The sequence below is a fragment of the Styela clava genome, chromosome 5, assembly GCF_964204865.1.
Source record: "Styela clava chromosome 5, kaStyClav1.hap1.2, whole genome shotgun sequence".
Taxonomy (NCBI): domain Eukaryota; kingdom Metazoa; phylum Chordata; class Ascidiacea; order Stolidobranchia; family Styelidae; genus Styela; species Styela clava.
In genome coordinates, this window is record NC_135254.1 from 4439388 (window position 1) to 4460443 (window position 21056).

At 35.1% G+C, this 21056-nt stretch overlaps 3 protein-coding genes across 4 annotated transcripts in view; 2 read left to right on the forward strand and 1 right to left on the reverse strand.

Moving 5' to 3' along the window:
• Positions 1 to 467: 467 nt before the first annotated feature.
• Positions 468 to 6352, forward strand: LOC120332886 (suppressor of IKBKE 1-like). The gene is made up of 6 exons (XM_078112960.1): positions 468 to 582; positions 1058 to 1165; positions 3076 to 3194; positions 3668 to 3812; positions 4943 to 5015; positions 5771 to 6352. The coding sequence occupies exons 4-6, from the start codon at positions 3766 to 3768 to the stop codon at positions 5921 to 5923; spliced, it is 273 nt and encodes a 90-aa protein (XP_077969086.1). The 5' UTR covers positions 468 to 582; positions 1058 to 1165; positions 3076 to 3194; positions 3668 to 3765; the 3' UTR covers positions 5924 to 6352.
• The window catches only part of LOC120344644 (FGFR1 oncogene partner 2 homolog), a 254399-nt gene continuing 233853 nt past the window's right edge, over positions 511 to 21056 (forward strand). Inside the window, exon 1 of one of the 2 annotated variants that reach the window (XM_078112959.1) lies at positions 511 to 629. The gene's annotated coding sequence lies outside the window, so the exon portion shown is untranslated. The remainder of the gene's footprint in view (positions 630 to 21056) is intronic. The other variant, XM_078112957.1, reaches the window with a different exon arrangement.
• LOC120344626 (uncharacterized) lies at positions 11224 to 19607 on the reverse strand. The gene is made up of 5 exons (XM_078112618.1): positions 17826 to 19607; positions 15895 to 16107; positions 14489 to 14655; positions 12573 to 12769; positions 11224 to 11317 (listed from the first exon to the last, which is right to left on the reverse strand). The coding sequence occupies exons 1-5, from the start codon at positions 19117 to 19119 to the stop codon at positions 11224 to 11226; spliced, it is 1965 nt and encodes a 654-aa protein (XP_077968744.1). The 5' UTR covers positions 19120 to 19607.

Sequence of the window (21056 nt, forward strand, 5' to 3'; positions counted from 1 at the left end):
TAACTTTAAATTGCCGACTCATTAACTCATTTCTTTATCTTATATATATTTTATTTAATCCCGTTTGCATTTACCCATGGTACTATATTATGCCATGATAACCTTATATACAGCATTTACAAAAGGGTCGGGAGCCTAGATGACCTTAATCGGTCCTGCACAACGACCCGCACAAAACAATAATCAATCGCTGTTTATTACTGATGAAATATTTTCTTTATTATATTATTATCTATTATTGTTTATATTAGTGTTGATTTTGTTTTTGTGGCAATAAATCTCACACTCACACTCACTGACGATTCTTATGGCGACGGTATCACCATCAGGGGCGATAGAGAGATGTTTTTTGAACGAGATGTTTTTGAACGAGTTCGCCGACTTAGCTTTAGTGAAATATTTCCGGTATCTGTTAGAATACCGGTACTGTCCAAATTATCAACTTGGCAAGTGAATTTGTTAGAAAAATATTTTATATCTGACAAAGCAGGAAAATACGAAAATAACACACATCCGGAAGGCTGTCACCTTCCTTGCTAGTATGGCTATCGGGACCGGCACCAGGAAAAGAAAAGTTATCAAGTAATTAATTCCATGCTGACGCTTGATATTTGGTCACAAGATTGAAGGTATAATATTTTAAAAGTTCTAAATCAAATATATAAAATATTTGTTACTGCAAGAAGGTTTATAACTTGCAGGTTGTGGTACAGAATATTATGGAAATACAGTACGCAGTTTGTTTTTCGCCAAACCTAAATACTGAAATACAGAAATAACAATTTTTATTGAATAGTACACCAATTAAAATCCCATGGGTTGGGATGAGACAGAAAAATATGTCCGATGGACAAGGCTGGTTTTTGGGTAGAATGGATCAAATGCGCATGAAATGTAAAACTTGTACGGTACTTGAAGACTTGTCGTAATTTAATGTTAATAAAATCAACATTTCTTTTCAATGCGCCGTGATTTGTATCAATTAAAGTGATTGTGTGGGGAGTTTGAAAACAAGAAGTTCAAGATATATTTCTTATCATTATTCTCTCCATTCCAGGACTATTGAGGTTTCCCAAACTGCTTTCAACTCAGCCTGAAGCACAATTCAAGGAAGTTTGATTGAAATGAATAAAGCTGCTGGACACAGACTCTACTCTAGTCTTGGGTATGAAAGATGTTTTATATCAAGATTTTCTAACTCATGTTTTCACTCTTTGTATTTGTGACATTCCATGACAAACACTTGAAACTGAATAATTAATGCAATGAAAACAAAATAAAATTTAAATGGTTTGAAGTATCTTTGTCCAAAATGTTTTGGCTGAAACAACTAAATCAATTGGATCAATAACCTTGCAATTAATATGAATTTCTTTCCCTTCTCCTGTTTTAGGTTCTGTACTGTTATTGTCCAACCTTACTTTTCCTATTCTAATCTATCATAGTTGGGTCTGATTCAGGATATTGAAATTTTAAGTATGAAAACCTTGCATTCATATACTTTTTTGGGGTGCTATCATATTATTGGCCCACCAGTGAGCTAATCCTAAGTAAGGATTAGTTGGATGAAGCAATAGCAAGACATTACACACTGCTGTAATGGGCTGGTTTGAACTTCTAGATCAGTCCTAATCAGCCTAGTCCAGTGTTTCCCAACGCGAGTCCGCGGTCTCAAATGAGTCCGCAGAGCGTTTGAACGAGTCCGCAACGAGCCAGAAATTTACTGCGGGCCGCAAACGTCTTTGCGAAACTTATCCATTAGCCAAGTTACGATTTACGTTAAAATTTACATAAAACATAAAAAGCAAGTTTATTCACATACAATTAATCGAGTCAATAATTACTGGATACTGACTAGGACTGGGCATATATTCGACAATTAAACTATTAGAATAGCAATTTACTATTCGAAAATTTGATAACAGGTGAAGCGACAGGTCACTTGCGCGTCGCTTAATCAAATGATTGGATTACACAACTCACTTGCGGATTCCCGACAAAAACACAAGTCGGCACACGCGTGGATAGCTAAGTGGCGTTTCTCGCGAGCTCGAGCAGCGAGGAATAATTATTTTTTTTCTGGTGTCAATGGTGGCAACCTAAATTTTCTAAATGGAAAAGCGGAAATACAAAATATCAAAAATAAAACGTAAAACACCATAAATTTTGTTTTATGATGGTCCGCGACCGATTAAAATCGCTTTTTAGACATTGCAAATCGCAAAATTTCGGGTGCTACCGTAGTATATGTATCAGGGCATTTCCCCCTAGGATTCTTTGCTTTACTGCCTCCACATTGGTATGTACAGTACTGGAGCGCCGTAAGTGTTGTACGAACAGCTCAGATTTGTCGAATTCACAAAAATACGAATCAATACAAAATATAATCGGGCACTTTACCACGCATTTTTGTGTCCACGGATTGTCATAGTATTTTCTGAGTAGTATTGCTTTTATTTCGTTAACAGAACAGCATATTATAATGATCACAATTAAATTAATATTAAAGCAAGACGATGAATACTTTTTTCGATTTACTAATATACTTTAATTACGTTTTTAATAGGTACTAAATCAAGATGTACTTTCTGAAAATTTATAACAGATAACAAATTCTCAAGTTCGCAAAAAATATTTAACAAAACTAAATATAATCGGGCCATATATTCTCACATTAATATGTTCGCAAATTTTTCTGATTTCAAAATTTGTTAAAATTCTGTTGTGTTTGGTTTTATTACTTCTTCATACAGGATACGGTTGCAATAAACGCACGTTGAATCCGCAAAGGTTTTTGCCAGTGAGAAAATAGTCCGCGACCAAAAAAGGTTGGGAAATGCTGGCCTAGTATCAAGCGAATGTTTCATGGGTGCTTGTCTACTGTTTTGCTCAGAGATCAGAAATAAAAACCTTGATTAAATATTTGCATTCTGCATGAAATAAATTGCAGGTACTCCTCTAGTATGTTCTGGTGTCCGCCATATTGGTCCGCATACTACAGGAGTACCAAATTGTACTGTAAATAAATTGCATAAAATACTATGTGGTAAATAAATTTGCATTTTTAATTTCAAGGTAGCAAGAATATATTGCGATCCGATCTCTGCAACATGAAAACAATGAATTGCGACAAGAAAATTTTATTGAACTGAACAAAGTTGCTGGACACAGACCAAGGTCTACTTTAGTCTTAAGTACGACTTTTTTACAAGAACCAGTACTAGCTTTGCTCATTTTTTACTGCAATATTTATTCTATTATCTTTACCTGTATGATATTTTCGGGCATAAATGTTCGATTTTTATTTTTACTGAACACTGGAGCCCGGCCCACCAAACCAGTCAGTGTGGCCCTTGTCAACACTCAAATTTCCCCATCAAGCATAAAATCTGAATCTAACAGTTATGTTAAAAAAGCTGCTCATGTGGGTAAAAATACATGTTTTCATTGTTTTGACTTGTGTCTTTATTATTGGAACGCTGAGCAACAGTCGTATTCTTTTGTCTTTCTCGCTTTGTTTTTTTGTGTTTCCCGGCTAATTGTATGAAGTTGGTTGTATGGCCAACCGAAAAAAAATGTTGCACACCCCCCTTAATAGTAAAAAAAATAATAAAATGTAAATCTCAAACAAAGTTATGTTTGCCAAATTCCCATTTCTGTCTCCAAGGTATTCAGCAAGAAAATAATGCAATTCGGTCCCTACAACATGAGAACGATGAATTGCGACAAAGTTTGACCGACCACCAGAACGCATTGAAACTTATCATGACCAAGTACAGACAGCAGATGATGAAATTTACAAAGCACCAAAAGTATGTGGATCTTGTCAATGTATTTCATAATCTCAGTGAGAGGAAAGTCTATTGTTTTACTATAAAATGGCTGTATCATTACTAATAAACATTTAATTGAAGTTCCATTCTTTCAGAATACCTTATGGTTCTAATACGAACAATCCTATTTCCCGTAGAAATGGCAAATTAAGGTTTTATCCTAGGTTTTGGCCAGTTCAGTGCAGCGGCTCCAAAAGTTTACATTCAAATACGACAGTCTATATAATATATGTCCAGGGTGTCCATGAAGTCCCTTTACAATTTCAATTTTGTTGTGAAGTCAGTTCTCAATATATCTTAACCATTTTTTTTTCAAATCGGTAATTGTTTAAGTATTTTTACTTCATTTAGTACATCTGTGAGGGCCGAAACAATATATGGTATCGATAAATTTCTTCCCAATTTTGGAAAATTTTACGACTTCATGGACACCCTATATATTGTTTGAATGATATCGAATACTTGTACTTGTATTTAGAACAAAATATACTTTTTATCAGGTTTAACATTATTATCAGACCTGCTACACTTTAAATTTACTATGTTTTGCAAGTATTAGTGTATTGTACTGGGGTACCTTGAGCCTATGGAATGTTCCAATGGGGTTCCACTCCACCAAAAAGGTTAAGAACCAGTGGATTAGGCATATTGGAGCGACAATTCTAAAAGCTAAGAAGAACACATTATAGCATGGGGTGTGCAACCTTTAATACAGGAGGTCCAGATAGAAATAACTGGGGGAAACCTGTTACGGCATTGTAAAGTCGTAGGCATGTATTAACTAGACTCAGGTATTGGCTTCGCAACGCACAGGGATTGGAATTACTCGCACGTACCAAATTGAATTTAATTAAAAACTGATTTCGCGGTCTGTACACCATTCAAAATTGCCACTCTTGTGGGCCGCATTTGGCCCATGGGCCAGTCGCGGGTTGCGCACCCCTGCATTATAGTATTTGTAAATTAATATTAAAAATCAAGAGCTGTATAGCTGGATAATATTCACAAAGAATAATTATGATGTTTTTCTTGGATTCAAATATTTCAACAAAATCAATGAACCGTGACTTAGCAGCATTAATAATTTTATTTATATCTTCCATTTTTAGCGTCCAGATCACTGAAAATGCTTATCAAGCAGAAAAACAATATCAAAAAGAGAATATGGAGCTCATTGATAAGGTAACAGGACCAAGGTTACTCTAGTCCACAGTTACGTTGCAGTGCCCTGGCCCACAATTCTGGTCCCACGTTTTAGTTTATCACAAATTTGATAATGGGGATTGGTTTTGATGTAAAAGAACATATTAGTTAAGTTATTAGTTCCATAACTAAATTCATTAGGTATTGCATGCTAAAAATCCCGTAATTGCGGCAAATATATGCAAGATTAACCCTCTGACTTCCACAAAATGGCAATTTGTGGGAGTAACCTTGCGTAACATTGAGCATTTTTCTGTATAACCTTATAGTAGAAACAGTGTGTACCAATATGGATGTAACTAATTTTGTTTTCCTATTTTACATCAAGTTGTGTAAAGGGAATGAAAGTTATGGGCAGGGGGTATATTCACTTGGCTAACACAGACAGTCCCCGAACTCATAATAGAACTAAAATAAGGAAAATCGGAATTATGGCCTAACCCTAACCTGGTACACACACTACGGGAGTATCAAAATAAGCATCCTGATTAATTAAGTTCAGTTTATTATATATTTGCCACTGATATCCAACAATATGTAATGGGCTACTATTGTTGGAAGGACTGGAACCTTTCTTACTCGGCATTCTGTCATTAGTAATGCTGGAGGTTTGACAATATTTATTCAAGCAATATACATCATCCACATGGTGGCGCCAAAGGTTCAAGTTATTTCAAAACAAAAAAGGTGGCAGTTTTATCCTAAAAGACATTAAATTATCTTTACATGTTCAGATCCACGAGATGGTTGCTGTGATGAGGCATGCTGCGGATGTTGACGATGAGCAATATCTCAGAGATTACGAAGAATTATCCCGATTGCAAACAGAAAATGACATTTTAAGAGAAATGCTGATGATATCTAAGAGTTCATTTGGAGGATTCTGAAGAGACTGAAAAACAAGAGAATGAATCTGAAATGGTGCTCACTGACGATACTACTAGTGATGAGACAGTTATACATGAGGGGGAATCCCCCTAAGACTACTTCCCAGACAAATATTATATTACAATAGGGAGAAAGTTTATGTTCCTTCAAAGGGTACTCTCGTAGTATGTGTACCAGGTTCATAATTCATTCAGATTTTTCTTATTTTAGTTCTATTACGAGTTTGGGGACTGTCCATGTTAGCCAAGGGGATATACCCCCTGCCCATAGGTTTCAATCCTTTTACACAACTTGATGTAATGTAGGCGAACAAAATTAGTTACCTCCATATTGGTACACATACTTCCGGAGCGCCCCTTGCTCTTGTTATTCCTTGCGTTTCTATCGAAACTCAGTATTGAGAAAATATATCTGGTTCATACAAAGTACTCCACACAAAGCTGTAGACCTGGGTTTTCCAAACTGGGGCCTGCGGACCTCCGGGTGTCAGTGATGACTGCACAGGGGTTCCGCAACTATATGGAAAGAGTCTGATCTATCTTTAATGATTGGCTTTAACTAGAAAGCCTTGCATCTTTTTGGTTGAGCGCTGCAGACGAATATCCATCGCTCTCAAAAAGGCAATGATAATTTTATGTGCGAGGCAGCAGTTCTTGCCAATATGACAAAATACGGGTTGAGACTTGCAATAGAGTTGAACCTACGAGTTTGCTTGCCACAAATTGCTTCAAAAATTGATAAATTGTGCAGTGAAAAGTAACCTCATCCATCATATTAACATTGTTTGTGTTGTTCATTCTTCCTCGCTGGTTTGACATAGAAATCGATATGGCTTATTAGCATGGGGGTTTGTCAAATACAAGATAAACAAACAGGGGTGCGCATTTCGAAAAGTTGGAGAAAATACTTGTATGTTCCTTTTGTGTTTAGCTCAGTATTGGGAAAATATATCTGATTAATTCAATGTAATCCACACAAGGCTGACATTGACAGTGATTTATAACCGGGATTCCTTCCGCCAGTACAGTCCAGCGGTTTGCGTTTAAATCCGATAGTCTATAGTAATAAATCTATATTATTAAATACATGAATAATATAATAAGTGTGTTTCATGAGAGAGTTTCATAATTCTGCATCAAATTTCTGTTTCACATTTTTTGATTGTCATTACACTGGAGTTCCTTAAGCCTTCGAAATCTTAACTGAGGTTCCGCTCTTCCATGGAGGTTGAAAAACCACCGCTCTAGACAAGAAACACTAGAAAGAGGTTCAATGTAGCGTCCCTAACATTTGGGAATGGGGCATGATCTTCTCATAAAAGTGGTTCCACATTGTGCTCATGCATCAACCTTTACATCCTTATCACCGACCTTGGGCCCAAAGTCAGGGATTTTAAATGGAGTTCGTTGGTATTGGAGTCTTGAGTCATAATTTGAAAAAAGTGGCCCGAATTCGAGATTTTTGGAGACGCCTGTGATTTTGTTGTTCTCGAGTCCTAGTTGATAGATTTTTGTCAATTTCAAATTATCTGAAATTCTGGGAGTCCAAATTCGGGTCTGTTTTTGTCAACACTGGAGCAGTTTCTCAAACGAATGTTTAACTGAATAGAACCTTTATAAAGAAAAAGGAAAATGCAAAGTTGGAATATTGCACATCTGTGACACGCTGTTTTAGCATTATGAGGTTTTATAGCAATTGGGGGTTGATGAGAACAGGTAAAATCGCCCTTGTTTCAGTAGGTGGAATTCTATAGCTAGTTTTACTTCCTGACGAAAGCAGTGAATTGTTTTTCATTTTATAGTTATTATCATACTGTGGAATGAAGTTTTATTTTGGTAATTTTGATACTTCCAGAATTAATTAAATGGTAATTCAACCCCTGAAAATGCCTGGAATGACTTCATTTTAAAGCCTCGCTTAGTATTTGGCTCAAACAGTGTGTTAGTGAACCCAAAGCCTCGCGCGAAGATTGAGAGTATATTTGCAACATTGCCCAGAGCTTAAGCCAATTGGAGGATAGGATTTCTGGACTCCTTGCTATGGCATAGTATTTGTGTTGCCAGACCTCCTGAAGTATGCGCACCAAGATGGCGCACAACCTGAACTCAGGTCGTGTACCAGGTTAGGGTCCAAGTTGTGCAACATCCTGGTGAGCATACTTCAGGAGTACCATGTAGGGTACCACTGTCATGAGAATTTCCCCTTATTTGAGTGCTAATCACTTTTCTGCGTGTTGCATGTCTGGTACGAAGTCCACGAATAAGTTTTTTTTCACTTTAACTAAAACACAAAGTTTACATTGAAATGAAGGAACATATATTCTCTCCCAATTTTTCATGTTGTTGGTAAAGTTGCTTGTCTACAGCAGTGTTTCCCAAACTTTTGCACAGGTAAAATACAAATACTACAGGAGTCACTTGGCTAGTCCCCAAACTCATAATGAAACCAAAATAAGGAAAATTAGGATCGAATTATGGTCTAACCCTAACCTGGTACACACACATACTACGTTCCGGTGTCCGCCATCTTGGTTCACATACTTTTGGAGCGTCTACAACTGGGCCACATCCCCCAGGCGGTAATAAATTGGTTAAATTGGTTTCTAGGACTTGGGAGAATAAAAAATAAGCTGTCTCCCATCTTAAACTTGAGTGGTGGATTCATGTGAAGAAAATAATCTCAGCTTGATAATCAATTTTGCAAAATGAGACATTATATAATATTGATTTGAATCAAAAACTCTTGAATACAAATTTAAAACGTAAGGTAAAAAAATTAAAAGTATATAAAATATTTTACTTGAATAATAACTCAGTGGTATTTTTTATTTGAATAGTTTGTATATACGGCAATGGCTTGATTGCATAAATTGTTATAAAAAGTATTAACACATTCGTTTATACTAAATTTGTTTGAGAACACATAGAATACACTTGAGCACATAGCCAATTAATTTTGATGTGCAAAAGTATACGAAGTCACATATTTCCATTGAATTATTTTGATGGAACTTTTGGTTCGTATATTGTCAGATGGTTTGGTTGCGTAATTATAAAAATAATATATAAAAATGCTATTGTATGGAATATTGATTGATATATACAGCGGTGGTTGAGAATTAGGCGATCAGAACAATTGTATAGATCTATTGGAATGTGGTGTCATTGACTTACGGAATAAGTATACAATAGGCCATAATAGTATACAATAAAAGTAATATATTAAAATGTATAAGGACGACATTGAGAGTTATACATACTTAGATTAATAATATATTTAGTTGTGATTAACAATCAGTACCCAGGGCAGAAATATAAAATTTAAACAGATAATCAATCTATACAGCCTTATCCATGAGCTCAATAACACAGGGTTGGATTGGACATTTTTCAAATCAAATCAAGACTTGAATAATTAATTTTTGGTTGAAGTACGCCCCAATTGGCATTCAGGTATAACCTGCCACAAATTATCAGAACAGTTTTGTAGTGTACGGACTGACACAAAAATGCCAGTTAATTCAACATATTTTAATTTATGGAGAGTTTCGCTGATTGATTCTACTAAATATAGTATATCGACAATGCAACCATCCCAAATAGCCTAATGCAGGGGTCGGCAAACTACGGCCCACAGGCCAAATGCAAATGTTGCCACAACAACATCATCCTTCACAATGATACTAAGTAAACAATGTTTTGTGGAGTAATATATTAAAAAACTCCACATACACTTCTTATTGTGGCAGGCTTTTAACGAAGCATAAGAAAGCAAATGCACCATAATTTTATGTTTAATGAAGCAATTATAATAAGGGCAGAAACATTGCGGGCCGCCACGCAACCGGAAATGTGTATATTTGGCCTGCAAGTACATAAAGTTCGCCGACCACTGGCCTAATGTTATGAACTTGAATATGTTGGCATCGCATATTAAAGCATTGAAGTCATATGACCACCACCTCACCAGAGTGTTGTATACGGAGCTAAACAGGAATGTTTCAAGTTCTTTTGTGGAAAATAGAAGTTCCATATTCACGATTGGATGCTTGTTCAGAACTTCAGACTATCGTTCAGGGCAATTATTGCCGCAAAAATTATCAAAAAATGCCCCAAAAATATTAATTTTGAGCAGCCACTGGTATTTAACGACATGTAAGGAGATAATATTTGTTTTCTTTTCGGTTCGACATTGCCTACCCAATCTTACACCCTGTGGGGTGGGGGGCGTGAGATTGGAACCTGAGACGTGTAATCTGCGATGCCAGCAGTTAAATGTTATGCTTTAGCCGCCTAGGCCGTTTCACTGTTCGATGTTATGCCCATACAGAAACGGACAAATACATTTTCTCAAAATATTCGCATTTTCATCTTATGAAATAATTGATCAAGAACATCTTTGCACAATGGCTATAACGGTAATACTGTTTTGGCCTTTGTTGTAGTTTTGATAAAGGCGAGTTCAACATCTCGGTTCAGTATCCTGTGCAGGACGCAGTGGAATCCGATTTACTGAAAGTGAAAAGAAAATGTGACAGTAATCAAAAATATGTAGTAGCAGTGTAAAAAGAATTCATACAACAGCCAATAGAACAAAACTAGAATTTGTCAGTATGTACACTATGATAGGGCAGCTTATTCAAACATGTTATGTTTTTGCAATATTTATTATATCTATCCGAGCTACACATTTCTCTAACTACAAAACCTATTTCTTGTCGCTGGTAAAATTACAGTGTCTCTGATAAATATTAGTCATTTACATATCAGTGGATGCTTGTACAGAGCCTTGTTCAGAGGGAAAAACGTGGAAGAAAAAACATTTCTTTATTATTTATATCTCCATATCCTACACATTGTTTTGTCACCACTGCAATAGTGAAATGGCAAAGCAACTGATTGAAATCAAAAGAACTGAGTGGATGTAAAAGTGGACCTTGAACCTATATTGTCAATAAAAACTGCCCAGCAGATAGAGTGTCTCATTGAAGATTGCGCTTTTGAATTTGCATTTTAAAACCTTACAAAATCCTGTTATTGTGACATCATATGTGACAGTAGAGCACTTTATGATGTCTTTAGGGCTGGGCTTTTCAAATCGAATTATTAGAATCGGAGAAAATTTCATGTAAACAAGCAACTCTTTATGTACTTCCTATACCAATGCGAGTTCATTACTCAATTCAGTTTCAAGTGATGATTATCCAACTTGTTATTTCAAGAATTTGAGACTATTCATATAGATGCATGTTGGGGAAAGTGGGGAAGCAATATTTTGCCAGAGTGTCAAATGAATAAAACTATCTCACCCATATTGATCCATCATACTCAAATCCTTTCGTCTCCAATGCTTTTTTCAGTTTCATTGTATGGTTTGGATCAGGATATCCATTGCTGAAATAAAAAAGTATTCATGAACTTAGTTTGAACATGTTTATAGAAATATGATGGAAATTTGGTAAGTTTTCGGTTTAACAATAAAGAGTATTGAAATACAGAATTGGGTTCTAGGAATAAAAAATATTCGGCGCTCCTGAAGCATGTGAACCAAGATGGTGGACACCGGAATGTGGTATGTGTACCAGGTTTAGATACGACCATAATTTTATTCCAATTTCCTTTAGTTCTATTACGAGTTTGGAGACTAGCCAATTGCTCCCGTAGTATTTCTACTTGAAATTATAGCCTAACCCTAACCTGGTACACATACTACATTCCAGTGTCCGCCATCTTGGTCAAATACTTTGGGAGTACCAAAATTTCGTCTGAGCAATCGAGAAAAAGTCAAAACATTTAAATTTATCATGAGTGACCATTTTAGTTTGTGTTAGAAAATTTGTACGCCAATGTATGTCAGAAATTTCGACTTTTGCTTCAAAATTAAGAAGCCTAAAACTAAAAAAATAATTGAAAAAATACAACTCTAGTTTTGAATTGATACCAAAAAAATGTCAAAATTAACTTCGCTCCCTGCTCACCTCACAGGTTATTACAATTTCAGATGAAATGAAAATCATACTAATTTATAAAGTCATGGCAAATAATCTCCTGTACACGATGACCAGGCAGTTTAATTAACATAGTTGGTCAGAGTGAATTATAAGAATACCATTGATTTGATAAGTCTGTCAGAACTGCTTGTATGGAGCCTTGCTCAGGGTGAAGTATAACAATAGCATTGGTACCAATACCATAATTTAGATATCTAATCTATTTAATATATACAAGTCGTAGTCTTAATGGTTGAGTGGTTGTTTGGGATCTTTGGATCAGACCCTGGTAGTTTAGAAACAATAAAGTGCCTTTAAATGAGTAAATCATCTTCATATAGAGATAGATGAGTTCAGTTTTCTTCTGAGCAAAAACAAGAAAAAAACGACTGGATAAAACAAAATAACTTTTAGAAAGCAATTTTATCCAATATGCCTTTTATGCTTTGCAAATCGTGAAAAATAAATTCTAATATCCTTATTGGTGAAATTTATTCCCTGTAATTTTATTTAGCTGTTAAAATTAGACTCCCAAAAGAACTGTGATGTAGTGCAAAACGAAGGGATAACAAAATTTTAAAATCAGTTTTATTCTTTCCTATTTCCTAACATTTTAGGAAGTAAATACCCACCAAACATAAAACACACAAAGTACTTACTTCTCAGGTCCTCCAGTTTTATTAGTCTTATGAGGAAACTCATCGTTCCAAACAATTTTTCCTCTTCTGTCACCAACTTCCTGAATCTTGAAAATCAATCCTGCATTGAATGCTTGTCTGAGTAAGTTGAGACATATCAGTCCATCATCCCACGGCAAATATTCATTCTTCAATTCTTGAGCTTCATATGAAATACCCTGGAGAAACAAACATAACTAATCATCTCTCATACCTGGGGGTTTGTTAAACTGATATAAATATCAGAATATCTATGAAAGTTTAGCAGAAGGTAAAAATTTTCTAACAAAATACTTGGTGTTTCTAATAGATTAATTCAACTTGACAACCCAACAACTTATTTAAACATTGAAATCAGAAATTATAAGGAAGCCCGCTAAATATTTAGCTTGTCGTGATTTTACTGCACCATTGAATCAAATTCTAAATTAAACATAGAAGAACTAAATTCTATGAACAACTTAAATTTGAATAAACCATGAGTTTAATATTACTTAGTAAGTTTCAACAAGCATGATCTATATATGGCTATGTTATGATTTTACTGCACAAATGGCTTCTATATTCGAACTTCTTCTCAATAACAAACCTTTCAAAGCTTGGATTTCCTCAAACAGCATACCAGTTTAAATTAATTATAGATGGACAAAGCATGAACCAGAGTCAACCCATATAAGCATTATACAAAATACTGCCTGATTCTGTATATTTCTATGAAAAGCAATAACTCATGTGAGTGAATGCAAACATTTAGCAATACTTCTTTCAAGCTTCTGGACTGTGCAATGGCCTAACGCAGTGGTTACCAAAGGGTGTACCTCGGTGCACTAGTGTTACGCAACAATAGAGATTGACACTGCTTGCTGCAATTTCCCGAGCTGCAGTTTATTTATCTGTTGAGTTTGTTTGAAGTTTCAAAATAAAATCAGGCAGAGAAAAGTTGACATTAGGCATATATGTTTACAAACATAAAGTACACATTAATGATCACAATATTGAATTTTATCCAAATCTTTTTTCATTAGTGCACCATGCCACCGTTAGCAGTTTTTTTCCTAATAATTCAGCGCCGCACAACAAAAACGAATATAATAATATCTCCTTAAATAGCTCTGTCTAAATAGCTCAAATTTCATTAAATATAAGATATGACAGAAATAACGTTTTATCCTGGGGAGAGAAAAGCCGATAAGAGACGTAATCAAGTGGCGAACCACAGCCTCTCATCCGGTTACCAGTCTATAACACGTAAGAGATTGTTTAGCCAGTTATTCGTTTTCGGAAGCATGGACTTGATGGTGGAGGAGGCTGTAACAGACCAGTGATTACGTGAATCAGCCTACTAAATATTTGTGACTGCTTGTATAGGGCCTTGTTCAGAGCAAAAGGCATGAATAAGCATCGCATAAAAAAGTAACATGACAGTACTATTATAAGGGATGTCTTTGCCATTATATCAAAATCACCATATTTGGAGCATTTATGAAATCAAAGGGTATGAAAGAAATTTTTCTATTTTCCATCCGTGTTTTTGTTTACATCATGTTGTATTTAGTAAATTTTAACATATATAATATAATGATTTTGCTTCTGAATTGACAACAAGATATATATTTGTGACCCCTCAATCAATCAATCCAAGAAATTGTATCGAAGAATTCTAGGCAAACTATCAGGTTATGGGCATCCCTAAATATTACTTCTACCAAATTGTGATTTTCCATTTATTACACTGGTATTTGTTTCAGGAAATATATTTTAATTGATCGATGTTCAAATTTACTAATGTGCAATGAGGATTGATATTAAGAACAAAAACCTTATTGATTAGGAATCTTGATTCCAGTAAATCTGTAATTTATTTTCCAACCAACAGTTAAATTTGCTTCATAACTCACCTCCAGACTTCCAGCATGAAATGAGTAGGTGATGACAAGAGTCTTCCATCCTTCATATCCTGGCAGTGATTCTTCCAACACATTCCATAACAGCATCCCACCAGGTGGTTGTTGGTTGATGATTCTTAGACCAGAAATAGTTTGACTTGGAGACTGAGATTCTGCACCTGGATAAATGATACCAAAACTTAATGATAAAAATAAGGTTTGTCCTTATTTAAGCAAAAATGCTTGTAATTGAGGGTTCAATGATATGTAAAAGATACCATGATATGTAAAAATTATAAAGTATGAAAATTACGATATCTAGAAGTAAGAAGTAATTAAGATATTGTGTGGTTGTTTGAGTTTTGGGCTATGTCATGGTCTAGTGGTTCAATCGCTAGACTTACCTGTAGGCTTTACAGATTGCACATCACAGGTTCAAACCCTGTGCCCCTTCATACCCAAGTGTGTAATAAATTGAGCCGGCAATTCCTTTTTTTTTTCTTTAAATAAAGTACCATTTAACATATCAATAGATACCAGTAGCTGCAAGAATATGGCTTAGTTTGTTAATTATGGTATTTTAAAAATATTTAATGTTACAAATTTCTGAGGTTATGATGAAAAAAAAACGAGAATATCGGTCGGAGACCGGAGACTTATTGATCGATTCATGCCTCTATAGTGACACCGCGTGTCCCATCACTAACTAATTAATAACTCGCTAATTATACATCCAAAATCAATAGGCTTCTGGTCCGACATATGATGAATGCACATGCAAAATTTGGAGCAGATTCAATCTCGCTTTCGTGAGATATCGTGTGCATCTAACAGACAGACAAATACCTATAAACATACTTACCGATTAAAATCGATAAGTAAAAGGAGTGAATGTTATTGATATTGACTAACTTTTTCAAAACACTCATGACAGTAAATGTTCAACTAAAGTCTCCAAGCTGGGAATTGGGATACTAGACAAACCGCAGTTTCATGGTTTCGATGGAAAATCAGTAACAATAATAATACGTCTAGTATGGTAGAATAAGATTTATATATTCAACCTGCGGGAGAGGAAAGTGAATGAGACGGCCTAATCGTATGACAAACCATGGCCATTCGTCCGGTTAACAGTCCATGTTGGGTATGGGATTAGTTTTCAGCGAGCTATTTATTTTCAGATGCATGGACTTGATGGTGTACCCAAACAGCGGTTATGTGAACCACCCTACAAGGAGTCCAGCAATCTTATTGCACATAATTAACTCGCAAGGAATTCGATCCTGCGAACCCATGCATGGTAATCAGAGATGTGAAGGTGAGCGTATTCCTAATGCTTAGCCACATCACCAAGCCAATTAGCAGTCTCTTCTGCATAAGCCCGCAATTACCAATAACAATTCAGAAACCTAGAAAACCTTTCTTTTCAGTTTTGAGCTTTTCAATCTCAATTTTCATTTTCCTCTTTTCTTCTTGCACCCGCTTCATTTCCTTTTCGTGCTCTCTCCGCATTCTCTCCGACTCTTCCCTCTTTTCTTGTTCATTTTTTAATTCCATCTGCTTCATTCTTTCTTCAAACTCTTCTTTGACTTTTACAACTTCCTTCTCTGGAGCGCTTCGTACTACAGAACCTAAAAGTATTGGTTTCATTTAGACAGAATAATAAAAACCACAGAACAAAATTAATTGATTAATCAAACCGAAATGTTCCCGAATGTCATTCATATAAAGTAAACATCTTGGGTATTATCGGCTTATCGCAATATGTCAGATATGATTTAAGCTAGGCTTTGGGGAAAATTTGAAATCTAGACTTTACTAAATAATAATTTTATATAAAAGTCTTGCAATAAACTTTGTTTCTGACCGAGTTCAAAATTTTCTACTATGGTGAATATACTGTGTTCAACCCATTATCCAAATATTTGATTAAAGAAATATTCGATATTTCAATATTGAAAAACGATAGAATCTGTACCTGGATAAATAAAACCAAAACCTATAGCAAAAAAAAAGTTTGTTCTTATTTAAGCAAAAATGCTTGTGATTGAGGGTTCAATGATATTTAAAAGGTACCATGATATATAAAAAAAAATTTGTATTAGAAGAATGAAAATTATGGTACCTAGATGTAATTAGGCTATTGTCTTGTTATTTAAGTTTTGGGCAATGCCATATTTAGTGCAGTGGTTCTTAAACTGGAGGGTGCAAGAAGCTCTCTGGAGGACACGACAGGTCACAAGCCCATTTGAAATCAGCATTAAGTCGCAATGCAAACAGTGTGGTTATTTGGCAGTTTTTAGTCGAGTTCCAAAAATTAGTTGTGGGTGAGTAAATCAAATAACATGCAGTAATAAAAAAATGATACAACAAACGCTGCGATAGACTCACCTAAAATAAGCTATTTAACACCTGTGAGTGGCACACAGTTTATTGTTTTGAATTCAATGTTTTGAATAAAAATAATAGTTTTGCTGATGTGAGCCAGTTTGAGAAAATACATTAAAGCACATAAAACATATATTTATTGCGTTCAGTTTTAAATAAAATTCAGCTTGTATTTACGAAGTATTGCAAAATGACCAGAAAAGAAGAATGTATGATGACGATTATCTCAAGTATGGCTTTATTGGGTTATACTCCAATGCGTTTTTATGCCTTTAAAAATTTGAGCAATTAAGTTATGAGACCAACTCGCTTACAGTGCCAACATTAAACAAAGTAACCTGCCAATTACAAAGGCATTTGACTTTTTTCAAAGCAAAAGGGGAGCGCAAAGTTTGTAAGATTTGGGGACGCGGCTCAAAAAGTTTCCAACCATTGGTCTAGTGGTTAAAGAGCTAGATTTAACTGTAGGATGACATGACAGATTACACATCACAAGTTCAAACCCTGTGTCATGTCAAAGTGTGTAAAAGATTGGGTAGGCAATGCAATACAAGGGAAAATCTGGTCTTTAAAATAAAGTGCCGTTTTACATAACAAAATATATCAGTGGCTGCAAGTATATGGCCTTGTTTGTAAATTAATGTTTTATAAAAATATTTAATGTGTCAAATGTCTGAGGGTATGAAGTAAAAAAACACTACTGACATGGGTAACTTCAAATGTGCCTCCTAATGCACTTCAATACAAAAAGTTTTCAATATTTCCATATTTTTCGATTAATTAGCCACTGTTGCGTATACTCTGGGCCAATTGTTAGCCAAATGAGAGTTTTATGAAAGATATTCCAGATTCACATTGTAAAACCGCTGTTTCATAAAAAATGACAGGGAAAGTACGTCATCTTTGTTTTTCAGTATTTATAGTATAATAAACCTTTATGATAAATCTTTATTTTTAGTACCATTAGCTGGTCTGGAACTGGCAGTGCCATAACCAGATGCCCCTCCAATGACAGAAGATCCTTCCTCATCATCCTTTGAAACTGGTAGAGCCAAAGGTTGCTCTGCCTTCGGCTTTTCTTCAGCTTTTAAAGATGCTCGTGAAAATATTTCATCGATAAGCAAATCATTGCATTTATCTGATTTTTTCACTAAGGGTTCAATTCGAATTGTCTCTTTTAGGAATTCGAGAGATAAATCTCCAAGTTTCAGCAAGCTAAACAGATCTTGGAAGATTTTTCTTCTGTTCTTGACATCATGTTTCACCCATTTCATCATCCCCCCATATTTGATAGTCTCAGAAGAATACTTTGTTTCTGAAGATTTGAAAAGTCTCAGTATGTCATCCTTGCTGATATCAAGAAATTCCTTTTTCTTGCTAATTTGTTCAAAATTTGTCTCCAAGAATAGAATAATGGAATCTTTTACTGCCGTTTGTTTAGGAGTTTGATTGGTTTCAGAGAGATTCTTCAAGATAAAGCAGTTGTCAATATCAAGGTTTGTCTCAAGTTTTTTGACGTCAGAAAACAATGCAGTGATTACGGATTTCTCAGCTGTTTTATTGTTCTTAACAATGGGTTCTTTGAGGACAGTTTCCAGAAGAAATTTGAAGGGAAATTGCTCAATCTTAAAGAGTTCAGAAACATCTATTTTATCTTTTCCTTTTGCCCATGTTACCACAGCTTTCCATAATGTTTGGTAAGTCTGGTCACTTATGTAAAGCAAGAGATCTGATTTGGTGATGAATGGAAACATCTCTGAAGAAATAACAGATTCGAAATTATCAATCACGACCTGTACAGCTTGTTGTTTTATATCACGACGGTCATACATTTGGGCCAAGTTGATTACAGAGAGACAATTTATTGGAGAAATGTTAATTTCCAAGAATCGAAAACAAAGATTTGTTAATTCCACCATTTGTAAAAGATTGGAAGCATGCAGGATATGCTGAATGTTTTCTATTTTCAAATCTGCATTTCCTTTATACATGAACTCTATGCATTGTGCGATCCCATTCTGATCGACATCCTTCATATTAATGTGACCGTCATGAACTTCTTTCAAGTTGCTTGAAAACAAGGATTCAAAGTATTCTGAAGAGGCTGCCAAGACAGTACGATGCACTCGAAATGATTTTTCACCAACGTTGATGTTAAAATCGCAAAGAAACCCTTTCTCTTTGAACCTGTCATATGATGTCATGAGACGATCTGACTGTTTTACTCTAGCCTGGTGTATCACTTGTGAATTCATCTTTGTACTTTTTCCAAACTTACAATTTAAGCGTTAAACTGAGATCTGAAAATAATTGTTCTGTTTTTATCAAGCATGGCTTGAATAAAAAATGTCTGTATCTTTCAGAAGTTAGCTTTTACTTCACTAGTTCAGCTCACAAACAACCATAAATTAAACTTAGCTGAAAAAACCGGACCATGGAATTGTAAAATATCAAGTATCGTCATTATATATTAATAAGGAGTCATTATCTCTCCCTAAATTTAGTAGGAAATGGCAGACTGAGCCATATCACAGTTACTGATAACCCAATCTAATCCATGTCCATAACACTTTGGATGGGAGCGAAGCATCTTGAAATGCATCACACTTTTATTTGATTTACCAAATATAACAAGACCAGTTAATAGATTTGTTGCAAGCTTGAACCTTATTTTTGACCAGACTTTTGTTCTGAGCCATTCTTAATTGCAAAGTTGAATTCAAGAGTTTTGATTTGATTTGCTCAATTTTCAGATATTTACTCTTTCATATAATATTATATACTACAATACACTATTCACTATGCATTCAAAAAAATTATAAGTTTACATTTCCGCTATTTAAATGGAGCCAATAAATCTATCTATAATATACACTACCAAGTCAAACTTTGCCTTCGATCATGAGTAGAGCTCGACCGATATCACTTTTTGGCACCGATACCGATAACGATATATCGGCCAACTAGTGACCGATAACCGATATCAACATACCGATATCTACAACCTGAACCCGCAGTAAATACAAATAGAAAGAAACATTCAGTTTCAGTCAATCAAAAGTTTATGTTGAAAAATAAAGCAGTCCTACACAGTGCTTGCATCATTAATAAAAGTTTCGCAGCAAATGATAAGAACACACATTAATGCACAAAAGGAAAAAGGCAGACAGTAAAAAGCTTATAGAAGTCCATTTTGATCCATACAGTAGTAGGTGGGAGTAGGCTTGCACGTAATTTACGGAATTATTTCGAGTTACGGAAGGGAAGTTACAAATTACGTAAACTCGTGATTATTGGTCGAACGCTTTCGCGTTTGAAACGTGCTCCTTCCAAGCAGTCAATTCCGTCGATTGTAAAAAATGAAAGTTTAACAAGTAGAAGAGGTTAGAGTTCCGGTATTCGCAGCCGTTTTGAGCCGGCATGACGCGTTGCCACCCCGTTTGAGCGTTTGGTTTCACGGTCAAAACGATATTATTATAAGCGTTATCACCGTAACGCAATTAACACCGACAGACTTTTTTGTCTTCACGATTTGGTATCTTTTTTATTCGGCGCTGATAATGATAAATAAGAATGTGTGATAGTTGATTGTAATTCCGGAAGGCATATATTTCTTTTTCTCCGTGAAACAGACATGAAACGAATTTTACCGCCGCTATAATCGCTCAAAAGGAGAGAAGGCTAGGCTACTTTCTTTTCCCGACTCAATCACTTTTATTAATACAAATCACAGCGCATTAAAAAACAAAATAGAATTTATTAGCATTAATTTACAACGAGTTACGGGTAAGAATTTATCGCCGGCTAAATAATTAATATTTGATCTAAATTTATCGCAAATAATGTTATAACATTTAGGCCGCGAAATGATTTGATATAAAATGAAGCTTGGTAATCGGAATATCGTCAATAATTCAGCATCAATAATTATTATAAAATGCTAATAGGTAGCAAAGTCGGATAATGTAAAAGACGGAGCAATAACAAGTCTTCGTCGCGAGGCAAGCGCAGGTATAATCAAACGAGAGAATACGCTTGTCGTTGATTAATAACTTAGAAACCCGAAATTTTTATTCAATACGAAAGTCGATTTAAAAAAAGGCAACTATCGTTTCATAAATATCCGTATACCTGTGTCGGTAATGATAAAATTGATCGCATAAAATTGGGACGGTTAATTTGCGAAGGTGAT

Coding starts and splice junctions, on each gene's coding strand:
- LOC120332886 (XM_078112960.1), top strand. CDS start 3,766: ATGACCAAGTACAGACAGCAGATGATGAAATTTACAAAGCACCAAAA. Junction 3,813..4,942: donor AAATTTACAAAGCACCAAAA/GTATGTGGATCT, acceptor TTCCATTTTTAG/CGTCCAGATCACTGAAAATG. Junction 5,016..5,770: donor ATATGGAGCTCATTGATAAG/GTAACAGGACCA, acceptor TTACATGTTCAG/ATCCACGAGATGGTTGCTGT.
- LOC120344626 (XM_078112618.1), bottom strand. CDS start 19,119: ATGAATTCACAAGTGATACACCAGGCTAGAGTAAAACAGTCAGATCGT. Junction 12,770..14,488: donor TTCATGCTGGAAGTCTGGAG/GTGAGTTATGAA, acceptor TTGTTTCTCCAG/GGTATTTCATATGAAGCTCA. Junction 11,318..12,572: donor AAAACTGGAGGACCTGAGAA/GTAAGTACTTTG, acceptor TTTTTATTTCAG/CAATGGATATCCTGATCCAA.